A 14,800-nucleotide genomic window follows, 5' to 3' on the forward strand; every position below is an offset into this window, starting at 1 on the left:
GATTTAAAAATAATTGGGTTCTAAAATACTTTATGGTTGGTCAGGACGGTTTACCGCCAGATCCTGCCGCAGACAGGTCCCCTGAGTTCTCGAGTTTTTTTTTTTTTATCTCTCCCTCGACAAACAGCTGAGGTGAGAATGCACCCAGCGCCCCGACCAGGATGAAAGCTGTTAGATAACGGGATTGCCAGCAAGATTTTGTCGTTTTTATGTCGGCAATCGATCAGCCAGTCTCTGGCCATGTGGGACCTGGCCTGTCCATGTTACAGACCCTGCAATGTGCTCCTTGATACAATGTGTAACCGCAACAAAGCGCACATCAGTCGTGCTGCAGCAGTGCAAGGGGTCAAGCATCAGCTGACCTCACGAGACATGGCATCCACGATGCTTAGTGACCGCATGCTGTGCCCCATGCTGTAGAATATATACCTTGGTTATGAAATGGTTCAGTGAATGCCTACAGTAGTCAGGCCAAGCTTATCAGTGGGTTGTCACGTGAAGGTAACTGCCCTTAGCTGCTGTGTAGGTGTTGGAGTGGGGGTGGGGGGCGGGGAGGAAGGAGGAAAAGATGACAGTTGTACTCACAAGTCTTCACGCTGTGTACGTCACAGCCGTTTGCAGTCTTCAAAGGCGCGTCGCCGGCCAGGTACACTCGGCATTCCCAGCGCCCCGGTGCGCTCTCAGGTGTGGTGTGCTCCGGCCAAACCTTCCAGGTGACACCGTGTGCGTCACACATGCGCCTCGCACTCACCGCTAACTACAGGAGTCCCCACCGTGCGGACGACCGATAAAAAGGTCAGCGTGAGCGATCACGGGAGGACAAAAATGGTGTCACGCAACGGACACACATCCACCTACCTACCCATCGCTGTTATCGACTCCTGCATTGCTGTCGTCTGCTAGCCACTTTGTGATGTGTCGAAGCTTGAAAATCCTTCAACATGTCTCGACTATGACTGGGGAAATAGCTTCTAAATAAATGTGCCCCCCCCCCTTGAAATGTGATCCCCCTTGGCACACTCACCCCAGCATATTTCAGACCACAGACCTATAATTACCACGAAGATAACAACCCAGGGGTGTGTGTACACTTCGACTTGCCAGCGTTGGTCCTCTAAAGAGTAGAATCATACCTGGCAAGTCTGCAACATCCTCACTACACGAGAGCCCTGTCTCACCTCCACAAGATTACAATGCTCACCCTTCAAGAAATAAAGACATGATTCCGGGAGTCGTAATTAAACGCACAATGTGCAAAAATACCGAAAGGGATGTTGCCACTCCAGCAACTCAAACCAAACAAAAACTACCTTTCTTTTCTTTTTTTTTTTTTTTAATTACAAAGGGATTTGCAAGACGTACACGACACAAAGCAAATCCATAAAAATTATCTTCTCTGACCATCGATCAGAGTGCACAGCCCTGCGTAGATGGATAACACCACCACATGGCGCAGACAAAGAGTTTCAGCAGTTTTGTTTATGTTTCTTACCTCTTGACTCATTAGCTCATTAGCTGGTAAACATACTCAAAGCAGCCCAAGCTCCTACCCCACAAGCACACCCGACAAGCGCCACTTTTTCTATCTATCACGTGTTTTGCCGGGTGGCAGCAAGGGGACTGTGCAGGTCTAGCTAGGGGTACATGTTTCATGGGGTGTACGGTGTGGGTATCTGTGGGAGGAAGAGATAGCAACTGATAAACAGTCAAGTGTCTTGGGTTGTCGAGGACAAATGCTGACATCACATGGGGAAAGATAAAGAAACGTGTTCAAACGATAGTATTCACATAAAATATATAAATTAAAAATAACAGGCAAGAATTTTGGATGACTGTACTACAGTCTTAGCAAAGTCAACATGTAAACATTACGTACGGCAATGCTGTATGTGTAAACATTACGTACGGCAAGCTATATGTGTAAACATTATGTATGAAACAATGTATCAAACTTTACAGAGTTCGTAGGGGAGGGCTGCTCTCTCCTCTCTCTCACATCTGGGCACGTGAAGCACATGGCAGACACATGGAAGCGTTCTGGTATCAGAGGGCAGGTCACGCTCAGGCTGTCATGTGACGTGACCTCTGACCCAGTGTCAAGGACAGAGCACGAGAACTGTGTGGGAGGGAGGCTCGGATTTCCTGCCCTCATCAACAACCGTATTTTCTTCCTTTTAACGGTCTAGTAGATAGCAACCTTCGAAATTTACATCCAAACTATCAGAGGTCTTCGGTCGACATCGTCACATCGACAACACCGTTAACATCAGCAACACGATGGCTGACAACATCAGCTTTCCCCGCGACAGTTGTCAGCACGCGGTCATAAACACCAATTAAAATAGAAGTGGGTCGTGGGGTTCAGCGATAAGGTGTACATGTGCGAAGGCGAAGGGAGGGGAGGGATGAAGAAATGCATCAAACGTGATCTGGGAAAGAAACGTTATTATTTATTTGTCCGTTTGTCTTTCATTTTGCTGACAACGGAATAAAAGCTTCTCAAAAGCTAGGATGGCCAGTACCTAAACACAGCTCAGAGATGTATTCAAAGCCTAAATCTGAAGGATTTCCATAAACACAATTTAAACACCAATAAAGCCTTCACACGTTTCAAACTGAGAACGGAACATGTGCACGAGATAGTCGCACAGACCCACCTCTGCCACCCAAATCAATTTTCATATATTCCTACATTCCGACGACACACGTTCACCCCACTTCTCCCTACTAACCAATCTTTTGTCAGTGTTTACAGACTATGATGAAAGCGAAGAAGCCTGTATGTTTGTGCTGTTTACTTGCCAGTTGCCTAGAGAAAGCCCAAAAATAGACCGAGAGCTCGGTGTCAACCCAGTACCTGCCTGGGAGTGGGAGGAGGGCGATGCGAAGGGAAGGGGGAATAGAAACACAAAGAGGCTCGGGTGTGTGCATGTACCGGATGCAACAGGCAAATGTTTCCAGGAACAAAGGCGGGCGCTGGCGGGACCTCCCCATCCCCTCCCGCCGCCCCCGACTGACACACAAGCGCCCCGGAGGTCACCCCAGGCCTGATCACCTGCTTTCTTGGGGTCGGGGCGCGTCCTCCTGTCGTACAGCGCTGCACAGCAGGCTAGACACAGCATCGCGACCATCTGATAAAGCAGCGGGGGCGCTGCAGTACACGGAGGAAACATTTGTCTGTGGACATCGGGTACGTGCAGTATGACAAGACACACAGACTGCACCCCACTACATGTCCTCAAGGTCCGTTTACAAGACATTTCTTTCTGCTCTTATCATTTTAATCAGAGCGTGGATGGTGATGTCATCGCCAGCAGTCATGCGCACTGAATGTTGTAACGACCGAGTCGTGTAGGATGTTCATGGAGGGCGACAGGTCACCTCGACATGACGAGCTGCAAGTTTCACTGTTAGCAGCGAGTGGACGGCTAGGCTCGCCGGCCATGGCAGTGGACATCCTCTCTGTGACAAGTGTGCTACACAGCAACGACATACATGCAATGCTTACACGCCAGCCATGGTCGTTAGCAAGGAGGATGTACCACAGCACTGACTTCGAACTGGAAAATGTATCCCTAAAAATCGCGCTCTGAGCCACGTGGAAACATCACCAAGCTAAAGTCAGTTAATACGGCTACGCTAAAGTCAGCCAACATGACTAGGCTAACCACCTGCAACACAGCTTAGCTAAAGTCAGTCAATACGACTAGACTAACCACCTGCAACATGGCTACGCTAAAGTCAGTCCACGTGACCAGGCCAATGTCTTGCAACCCAGCCAAGCTAAAGTCGGTCAACACAACTAGGCTAAAATCAGTGGAGACAACTACGCTAAGATTAGCCAACAACTACGCTAAAGTTATGCTACGCTAAACAACATGCTAAGGTTGGATGACAACCACGCTGAATGTTATTTTTTGTTTTAAAAAAAGCAAGAAAAAAAAAGCAGCTAAGTACCAAGGGCAGGTAACCAGAATATACTCCTGCAGTTAACTGCACCAACGGATTTCCACAGAAAGACAAGCTGTTAGCTGTTCTTTAGCCGGAAAGAGTCTGGTGTACAGCTGCTCTCCCTCTCGGCCCCTACCACTGTGACTGACTGGTCGCTCAGCTGCAGTCCCTGGCCTTCCGGGGCTTGTCATTCGATAGCTGTCCTTGAGCGCAGCTCACGAAATACCGTTTGTCATCGATTTCCGTCCTACCCATCATCCCACCAGGCGACGCCACACCATCGATCAATGTCGTAATTTCTATCATCAGCCCCGCGGAACTCTTGCGGCTTCCGGGATGGGTTAGTGCCCAAAACTGGACCCTCACTCTGTCACACGAGAGAGAGAGACAGAAACCAAAGCAAAATAAAAAAAAAATGAAGTCCAGCATTCTTGTCTAAACCCATGCTACAGACAGCAGGCCGGCCAACAGTCAGCACCAATCTCTTCAAGGATGATATCCTCCCAGACGGACATCAGCATGAACCGTAAAGAATTCTTGCCCATCGCAAGAATGTCAGCCAGACACCATCTTGTCCTACCACAGATGTACATCTTTGGAATGCTTACAAACTATTTTCATGGTTACAAAATGGCTTCATGACAACATTAAGAGCAGACTATGCGAACTCTCGTGTTGACGGAGGTACAAAAGCTAAGCTTTATGGTCTGTGGCGCTTTCAGCTCGTTAGCTCTCAGTCGAGGGAATCAGAGATTGATGACATTTGCCAAGAAATAAATAAAATAGCAAAATGTCAAAATATTGACTTTAGGAATGTCATCGCGATTCTGAATATTCAAGTTAAATGGTTCGCCGAGACCTGACAGCTCGAGGCTAGGAGTCAAGAGATATACATCCGCGGTCCAACGAAGATGGAGAGATATGGTGGTGGCTAGTGAATTTAAAATGCTAAGATTCGCTGTGTTGTGCACCAACGGCTGCTGGAATACATTACACTCAATCTTAGCTTCTCAATTATAATTCCTATCTCCGAGCTTATACTTCGGTCGGGAAGAGGACGTGGGGGGAGGGGATGCTATGCGAAGAACAAGACCACGACTACAACCACGTGAGGAATGGCAACAGTCGGATGAGGACAGTGAACTCTGTTGGTCAGCGACAGGTTCCAGCGTCAGGTAACTTTTCAGGCGAGGATTCGCGAGATTCCAGCGGGATTCCAGGCAGCTGACAGCAGTACTCCTGTCGCTATAAATCACCAGCGAATGGTTCTGCATCAGCCTGAACTGGTTACAAGCACCTCGCGGTCATTGCCCTTGAAGAACGTGGCCTCCGCTTCCCGTCACCCCCCACCCCACCCCCAGTCAGCCGGTACAAGATGTGTTGACCCACACGATGGCGCAGTGCTGCCACACATACTGGACCACACAGGCCACAGTGCTGCCACACCTACAGGCCTGCGGATGTCTCTGGACTGCTCGTTTATTATGCACGATGTGGAGTGCAGTCGATTATATAAATTAGCTTGTGTTGATTGAAATTTATCAAATATGGACGACAGTAACATTCTATCACAGACGAAGTACAAAATAACAAATAACATCCGCGGTGAATGACTTCAAAGAAGAGGCCGTCATGTCGTGGTGGTCGTCCTGTCGTGGTGGCCGTCCTGTCGTGGTGGCCGTGCTTATCTGTACAAGCCTCGGGTACCTGGCAATCAATCCGGGTCCATCTCCGCCATCAGCCACCTGGCTCGTGGCACATGTGCCGCAGTGTCCACATAAAAACTCTGTTGCCGGGGGTTGAGGGGCAGTCCAGTATTTGCCAGTTCGACCACTACCTGAAGTTGAGGCGAACACGACCTCAGCCCTGAGTGATGGACTACAGTCACTACATCATCGTCTGTGCGATAACTCGGCCTCGAAATAAGTGAATTTTGATGTCGTCTCCTTTATCGCCTCCGGTTGACATGCGCACGTTTCATCGTTGTGTGTGTGTGTGAGAGAGAGACTGCTCAATAAAAGGAATTTTTTGATAAAACGATATATTTAAGTGTGGCTTCCATTTGCATGTAGCACAATCTGCTCAGGATTATTATTATTGTTTAAAGACTTGCACCACACGCTCCGTCAGAAAGTAGCCGGGGCGCATGTTAACACCTCAAAGTGAAATAGTTTTTAATCCATCTCAGCAACTCCAGAAACTCCATAAGCAACTAATTTGATGAACAGGTATGCTGTGTATTTTTACAAAACATTCGAAAGTACTAAACATGTCTGCTTTGTTGCCATGATCCGTGCGGCTGTCATCATTGTCCTGCTACAGCAGAAGTCAAATCACGAACAGAATGTGTTTTTCTCGCCTATACATAGGACCAACTGCCATATTTCAACAGTTTCCACTTTAAATTTGACAACAGCGACTGGTCTGTGACCTATTCATGTCATGCAACTAATTTGTATTGAAAGAAAATGTTTTGTTTTGTTTACCTACAATGAGCAACACCTGGCATAGTAACTTCGGTACCCGGTGGTCGAATCGACCGGTGACCTTTGCAACACAAAGTCTAGTTAGTAATCTGCCCATCAGCTACTTAAATAAATTATTTGCAGCACTTTCCTTCCATCCCTTCATTACCTTCCGCTATGTTAACCACCCGTGAGAAAGCAGTTCACCAGGTCAGAACCGTTTTCAGTGACCACGGCAACGCTCGGATGTATTCACCACCAATGCCGCCATCTTTGAGGTCGCCATCACGACCAACATCTCGGGCTGCAGACTCTAAAGGTCGTTACGTGGGTTGAGAAGTTGGGAGGATGAGTCCAGACACACGAGGAACTACTTCTATGCACAGACAGGCGGTGGTGCGCCACCTGGTGCAGACAACTCTGTGGAGCAGCTGTCCGCCTCAATCTGCACTCTATTGATGGCGGCAGTGGTCTGGCTGGATGGGTGAAAGGGATACATGGGATCGATGGTGTGACTGCTGTGAAGACGATACAGCTGCGCTGTAATTCAAGAAAGAAGTGGCTGAAGTCGCAAGCAATTCATGAGGGGTGGTCGAGAGCACAAGCAGCTACAGACGGAAGTAGTTCAGGAGACAAACTCAAGATGGATGTGACTGATGATGCAGGCAACTCACAAATGGTTAATAACACTAGAAGAAAGGTAAACTGCATGCAGCACGAACAGCTGAAATAACCACGATGCATACTGACAAAGCCTCGTTATCATCAAAATGTGACGAAATATTCTCAAATATTGGCAGTTTTAGGATCCACAGCTAACCTGCCTGACCATGGTCCTGTTGACCGAGAGGCTCTCGCTGTTTACTGTAGGAACCCCAAACTGTAGTGACACTGCATCGATCTTATCAAACTTCTGGTGACAGCTTCGTTCAGGGACTGACACTATCTCATAGGCCAAACCCACCCAGAGGCAGCCCACCCTACAACAGTGCAATACATCAGTGTCTACATACATCAGCCTCAACAAGCTTCCTCCCTCTGGCTCGGCACACTCGTCTTCTCTCACTCATGTCGACTTAACGAGGGATGCCGCATGGCGAGAGGAACCCAGGCTACACCACTGACACCAGCAGTCCCCAGACCTCACCCTGTACCCATGGAGCTTGAATGTAGACAATGCATGGATACTAACAGTGTTGGTGTACTAAGTGGAGAGCTGATAGTGCTGAAATACTGACAAATCATAATCCTCCTCGGCCTCGCTTGCTTCCGCTTCCTTGACTGTGATGCTCTAACAGTGATCGGATGAACATTTGAATTGCATTATTGAAATGTTTTCCTGTTTCCCACAGTTTTTCTGAACTTTGTGTGTTTAACGATTGAGTCGTTGATATCGGGCTTAGAGTAGTCTCTAGCCTTGTGATATACAACTAAATAAATATCCGTAGTATTATGATACAGAATGAAATAAATGTACTTTATTATAATAATACAACTGTTAAAGCGGACAGAAGGACATATCAATTGATGCACACCACTGAATTTTGTATAGAAATCCGTGGTTTTGAGGAAATTATTATTTCCTGAAGGAAATTAAAACGAAAGGTTTAAATTGATAAGTCACACTCCGAGCTTTGTTTTCATGGAAGGGAAGAACCTCAAGGCAGTAAAACAAAACCTCCAAAAACTCTATCTTATTCTTACCAAATACTTACTGGACTACTCGGAGAGACGCATCATTCATTTTTTGTAACTAAAATTAAATATTAAGACAGAAAGATTACTTCAGCTCAAGCACAGATCCGCTTTCAGCAATGCTAATGCTGTCATCTTGGGAATCTGAACCTTAACCTCCAAGACCTACAGGATAATTAGAGAGTCGTGATAAGACGATATCCCTTCTACCTACCTGCTTACAGGAAGTCAGCAAGCGACATCTTGTACCTCGCGGTTGAAAAGGTCAAGGGGTTATTCGACAGTTTCCTTTCAGCCATAACAGCAGGTACAAGTCCTGTGTAGAACTGCTTCGTTGACATGAAACAAGTGTCAGATGTGCGGACAAGTGTCTGAAAGGCTGATTGGAAACAAAACAAAACCCTTTTTGTACGAGGCACGATCGCCACACTTCTAAGACACCAGGGAGCCCTGCTTGCAACAGTAGCCTGGCTAGTCTGATTTGGAATGTGACATGGCAGGACTCCTTGTCGAAGACTATTCTACAGGGCACCCTGGATGGTGGTGGACACCCCTGTGGCCAGAGACAGAACTGGCGTACGAACGTCTAGGAGTGGACTAGTCTTCCCCAGCATGACCTGATCACTATTGTCCAAGACAGGCGTGAGCTTGTCAGCTGTCGATTCTATTGATATTCTTATCACACCTCTACCCAGCGGCTGGAGAAACGAATAAATAAAAGTATCAGTCTCGTGAAGTTTTATTCTCTGCCCACCCCTAACTTTCCGAGGACTCAATCCGATACAGCATGCTCCCTCCCTCCCAACACGATTCATTACATGGCGGCAACAAGGTACGCAGGTTAACCCAGGCTACACCAGTTACACCAGAGGTAGACTGTTACTGCGAGCGAACACCAGCCGAGTTCCTCTTGCGCTCGACGTTCGTGTAACGTTACAGGCGCGAGCGAAGGGCGACAGAGCGGATCGTTTCCGGCGAGGGCAGAAACCCTCACCCTGGTTTCCTCTCTAAAGTTATTTCAACGTCGATCATATGCCTTTCAAGCGGATAGTGTTAATGTCTTTGATCACTGGGTTCCCTAGGATGGATGGTGGCGAGATAACAAATCTAGTCTATAGTTTAAAAACCTCCCACTCGTTACCTCGCCACCATCTGTCAGACACAAGTAATGGGCGAGAGGCTAGAGGCGACACAAAGAAGGTATTTGATGGTGACTTTGGAGAACATCCATCCGGCCACAAAAGTAGGCGAGAGGCGGGGTTGGCGAGATAACGAGTTGAGACTGTACTGATGATGAGCAGGCAAACAAAAGTATATACAGTGAAATGTTTCCGTGGCTCTCAAGTATAGACTGATACGAGGAAAGCCAAAGACGTTGACACAGTGATTAGTCGTGTTTGCTTTAATCGCTCTCCATTGTTTGCGGTCATGCACTCGACCCTGGGTGGATGGCATCACCTCCAGGTGAGGTCAAGGACAATCTTGGGGGTGGCGCGTTGACTCCCAGTGTGAACATAAAGCTTCTGTTTGGGTAACAAGACAGGTGTGGGTTTCACAACTACAGTCAGCTCCACCTGCTCGGTAATGGCAGTAAACTGTCTCTGAAATACTCGACAGTGTTACCAAGCCTAACAGAATTAATTTTTATTTTAACCAATTAACAGTAAAGTACGCCTCGACTAAAACTAGCAGGAGCAACCCCAGGCAGCTCGATGAGTCCACGAAGTTTCAATCTGTCTGTTCGTGTTTTAGGCCGTGCCAGCAGCAGTTCAGTCGGTTAGCTTTTAGTAATACACAGAATCGTGCCTTGTCCTGACTCGAGGCCGTGGGTTCGGGTTAGCGGGTGCAGGTTACCAAACGAGGTTGTTGCCAAGGGCAGTCCGTTCTCTAAGAGTCAACAACATTTTCTGTTTGGCTCGTGCGTCTAGTCCAGGGCCCAGATCCATGTTTGCTAGTGTGCATAATTGAGTGACAAATCCAGCGTCTAATCCAGTCCCGAATTCTATTGTAATCCGTCGTCTCCACAAAACCCGCAGTGATATACAGAAGAAATCAGGCCAAGACTCTCAAAACCAGTAAACACGACGCCATGCCAGTACGACACACACAACAACAACAAAAGATCGACAACAAACGAGGACGGCGGGGAAGGCAAGACGGAATGACAGCCTCTCGAGTTATTTATTCTCAAGTCAGGGTGAAGGGAGGATGGCATGGCCGTTGCGAGGGGAATGGCCGAGGGTGTGGCAGTAAAGATATGCGTGTACAACTGACACAAAATTCATGACATGTCACTGCCGAGTTTATGGCACACAAGCTTTATTATACTTCCCTTCTCCAACACCCAAATGGTAGTGCCCTCGACTCCCGTGCCCACCTCCGCCCTCCCGCACACAGCTGCTTACTGTTTGTAAACAAAATCAACTGCCTGTAGCTCGCCTCAGTTGTTGACATAGGATGAAACCCTAACTGCCTTGAAAATGGAAATGTCTGCCCCTGAGGACTGGTGTTCGAGAAGGTTAAAGATGTGACAAGGAAGCTAGGAATAAATAACACTTATAAAAAATGATTAATGTCACTGTCGTATATCAGTGATTCTGATTCGATTTTCCTGCCGGCAGACGACCTGTATGCATGTTATCGTGACACAGACGATGTGGTGGATGACACTGGTAACCTCAGCTGTCGACGATGACGCTGATCAACTCCGCGCTGTGATGGATGACATGTAATCACGACCATGGCATGAAGGAGGTGGCCATGACAAGGGGGTTAAGCAGCAAGTGAGAGGAAAGCTTTTCTGTGCGGAGTGAGTGAATGTGAGATGACCCTAAGGGTGACGTGTCAGTCTGGCCTCACTTCCCGGGTTTCTTGTTCACGTGCACTCCTCTCCGGTGCCGGCATGTCAAAAGGAGAGAAGGCACCAATCGATGGAGCATTCTGCAGACTCAAACCCCACCCTAGCAGACTTTCTTGAAAGTCGGCCTCTCTACCCTGCTAATGCATTTTCTTTCCTTATCATGTAAACTTTGTTTAGAAGCAGTGTCTGGAGTTTCAAAACATGTTATGTATAAAATATAAGAAATACTTCAATGTGATATCATCCGACAGGAGCCACATACTGAAGACAATATTAAAATGTTTGTAAACAATTTTTGCTGTAATTTATAAACTCATATTCAAGAATGCACGGCACCTCTATGAGTATCATCTTGTTTCATGTATAAATCTGTAGAAAAATGACCAGTAAAATTGGTCTGGCAGGAGGCCGGCATGAAGAGCACACTAACACAGGCTTTAGTTTCACTTGTGACAATGGACCCCACGTGCACGTGACCAAGTAAGCCACAGGCTGCTCTAATGAGAACATCCGCTCCTACTGGTAGTCAGGCTCCGATGTGCAGACACGTGGGGCAACTACACAGCAAACCTTTGTTCGAACTTAGAGCTTGACTAACACTGCAGGCCGTCCAGAAATCAGGTGTAGTGTGTATGCTGACTGTCCACAAACAATCCATGCAACCTCCCATCAAACTCTCACACACACACGCACACATCCACCACCTCACCTCACCAACCCGGAACCTCGTGCTTGTGAGCCTACCCTGGCCGTTAATCACTGAACACGGATATGCATAACGGGTGGATTTTTTATTTTAAAAAAGGGAGGGATTAATTTAAACACTTGTAGCTGCTAGTCGGAGAGGATGGTAACATCTGTAGCCAACCAAAGAAAATTCTTTTGTTGCCAGCTAAGAAACCCATCTTTCCCTCTACTGCCCACCGTTCTGTTCTCCTCTCTCCCAACATCCTCTCCTCTGACACATTAATCTTTCACACAGCTACCCGCTCCCACCGAGAGGGAAGAGAGACAGAGAGATGAAACGCTTAAAAATTCAGTCATCGTCATTCTTATCATCCTGGTGCTGCGCGGCAGACCTTGGCGCTCACACTTTCTGAGAAGCAATAATAATGTCAATGAGTATAACATACCTACTGACTACAACAGCTAGACAATGAAAAAGTCCGACAAGGTTACGACAGGCTATAAATGTTACATTAACACTAGAGACATAATGAGGCCAGTCGGGTAGGTGGGGTGGAGGTTTAGGTGTGAGAGGGGGAGTACTGCACGCATCGACTCGAGCGCCTTGCCGGATGGCGATCCACCTCTTCCAGACTCACTTCCTTCTGAGAGCAAGCATTATCGATCCGTGTAGCCCGCGATGCGCCTCCATGTTCCTGGTCAAGTCTTCCTCCCCTCCATGTTCTTGGCCACCCCCTTAACATCCACCCAACCCTCCTGCCCTGTTCTCTCCTCAGCACGAGTACACATGGCCAACAGCGAGCGAGCCCCCAGTCGGTCGGTGTACACAGTTGAACACATGAACCCAACCCTGACCATCTTCCTTTTAAGAATATTTTTTTTTAAAAAGAAATTGTATATCCTGTGACCCATTTCGGAAGTTGACAGATAAGTATAGCGATTAAGTGGAAAGTCGGAATGTCTACAATACAGTAACCTCAGGTACTGTTTCCTCCCTAGGGTTTCCTACAGACAGCAAGCACAAGCAGTTGGTACACGGATAGCTAGACAATATTAAATGTGAAGAGACTGGGGAGGGAGAATAAGAAAGTGTGGTTTACCTGCTTCACACTAGACGCCGGCTAGTCATGCCTGTCATGAGGGGCTAGTGTACAATCCTGCACTGAGCGCGGCGAGCGGGCGGCGAGACTGCTTTCTGGCAGACATGTCGACGAGGTCAGGAGAAAAATGAAAATGTCCACACGCTAGACGAAGACTGCCGGTGGCAGGCGCTGATCAGCACAGCTCGTCACAATACACATCAGTGGTGCGAGGGGAGTTGCCGCCATACCGGCTGGCAGTACTCACGCGGTGTGTGTAACACTCGATAGTCCGCCGCTCGTCTCAACACAGCGACATTATGCGCTCCCTTCCCGGCGGCTACTGCGTCACGAGCGCGCTCATTGGCTCAGCCCTCGCGCTGACGTCACCGTCCACTCAGACGACGCTTCCGAGGTCGTCTGCTTGGCTGCCATTGCAGACTGTCATGACACAGTGTTTCGCGCGCCTCCAGACCTGTCTATGGAGCTCAGAATTGGAGGAATGTGAGTGAGTGTGAATGTATGAGGGTGCGCGCGCTCACAGGGGCTCACATCTTATCGCGTGACCCCGCAGCACGTGTGGTTCAACAAGGGAAAGCGAGCTGTCATCCCTTTTCCACCAACAGTTGTAAACGGAAGGAAGTGATGTTTGTGGTCTGTTCGGTTTTTTTATTTGTTAAATCCTGTTGCTCTTTGTCGACTTTAATATTTGTTTGACTTTTGTTCAGCTTTTATTTTTATTTCAGTTTATTTTTGTAACCAACACGTCAGTCTCATGGCTACGTAGGGGTGGGCTAGTCGTTCAAGAAACAACAAAGCTTGCCGCATATCTGTAGTTTTTATTCAGTTTCACTCGGCGACTGGCCTGTTATCTCCACTCTCACTCCCAAATCCAAGAAAGCCTATCTCAACTGTATCCTCCTACTCTACGTATCCTCCCTACCGTCGAACTTTCCAGAACCATCCACCCCGTTTCCCAGTCCACTCCACTGGACGCACCCACCCCGTCCTGTCTGGTCATTGTTTCCCTGAGTGGCTCAGGCACCTGAGTAACTTCTGATGTAACAGTGACCCAGTATTCACGGGTGGCAGCTCAAGGCCGGGTACTACACACGCAGCCGGCAGGAGAGAGGGACTTTTGTCAACTTCCATTTCTCTTTGTGCTCTGTTCGGTTTTTGTCCTTATTATTTTTTGGTTTGGTTTGAGGGGATGCTGTGTTTGTCTACCTTTATTTCTAACCGTTTAAGGTGAATCTTAGGAGGTGGGGTTCTCAAGATGAAGCTGTGCACATTGCACTGCTATATTTGCTCAGTATAGTGAGAGGGAGGAGATTTCTAACTACCCCACTCCTCACACCCTCGTGAAGAAGTACAGAGTATCTCCAAGACTTCCTCAAAACTACTGATGCAGCGCATGGAAATAAACCACACTGATTATAAAAGTAAACCATACTGATAAACAAATGTAAACCCTGTTGATATATTTTATAGAAATAAACCTGATAATATTTTTAACAGTAAAACCTGCTGGTACATTTCAGAAATAAACCTGCTGATACATCTCACTGGTAAACCTTGAAAAACTGAGCCTGCGGATAAATCTGCTGACAAATAATGAAACCAATGTCTCTCGACATCAATTAAAAAACAAAATTACTGAAGAATCTATAAAAAAATTAATTTAAAATGGATATCGTTGAAGTAGACTGTTCTACATACTTTCTCATCTCCATGACCACTTCGAGCTTGGATGACATTCATTTTCCTGTCTTCATGTGAACATTGACACCAAACAAGTTCTATTCCGATCACTTTGCAGATCGATGTCACGTGGACAGTTCTGTTTTGACTGAGACAACACCCTGTTGACCTCTCAACTGGAATTCAGCTCCCTGCGATCCGATTGCCAGAATAACCGACTGCAATATATTGACACACACACCAAAGGCAAGGATGAGAACAGTATGGCCGGCAAAGTCAATGTGTGAGTGTCAATGCAGTTCAACATCCTAGTCACGACCGGAAGTACTTGAGGGAGCTATTGTGCTTCCAGTTTGAGTAGT

At 47.3% G+C, this 14,800-nt stretch overlaps 1 protein-coding gene across 3 annotated transcripts in view; it reads right to left on the reverse strand.

Moving 5' to 3' along the window:
- The window catches only part of LOC112561191 (beta-1,3-galactosyl-O-glycosyl-glycoprotein beta-1,6-N-acetylglucosaminyltransferase-like), a 46,185-nt gene extending 31,603 nt beyond the window's left edge, over positions 1-14,582 (reverse strand). Inside the window, exon 1 of one of the 3 annotated variants that reach the window (XM_025233506.1) lies at positions 14,457-14,582. In XM_025233506.1, the coding sequence (XP_025089291.1) occupies positions 14,457-14,498 (42 nt within the window). In that variant the 5' untranslated portion in view covers positions 14,499-14,582. Of the gene's footprint in view, positions 1-585; positions 936-12,758; positions 13,066-14,456 lie in introns of those variants that run through there. The other 2 variants (XM_025233507.1, XM_025233508.1) reach the window with 2 other exon arrangements.
- Between the last annotated feature and the right edge of the window lie 218 nt (positions 14,583-14,800).

Source organism: Pomacea canaliculata, linkage group LG4 (assembly GCF_003073045.1).
Source record: "Pomacea canaliculata isolate SZHN2017 linkage group LG4, ASM307304v1, whole genome shotgun sequence".
Lineage (NCBI taxonomy): Eukaryota > Metazoa > Mollusca > Gastropoda > Architaenioglossa > Ampullariidae > Pomacea > Pomacea canaliculata.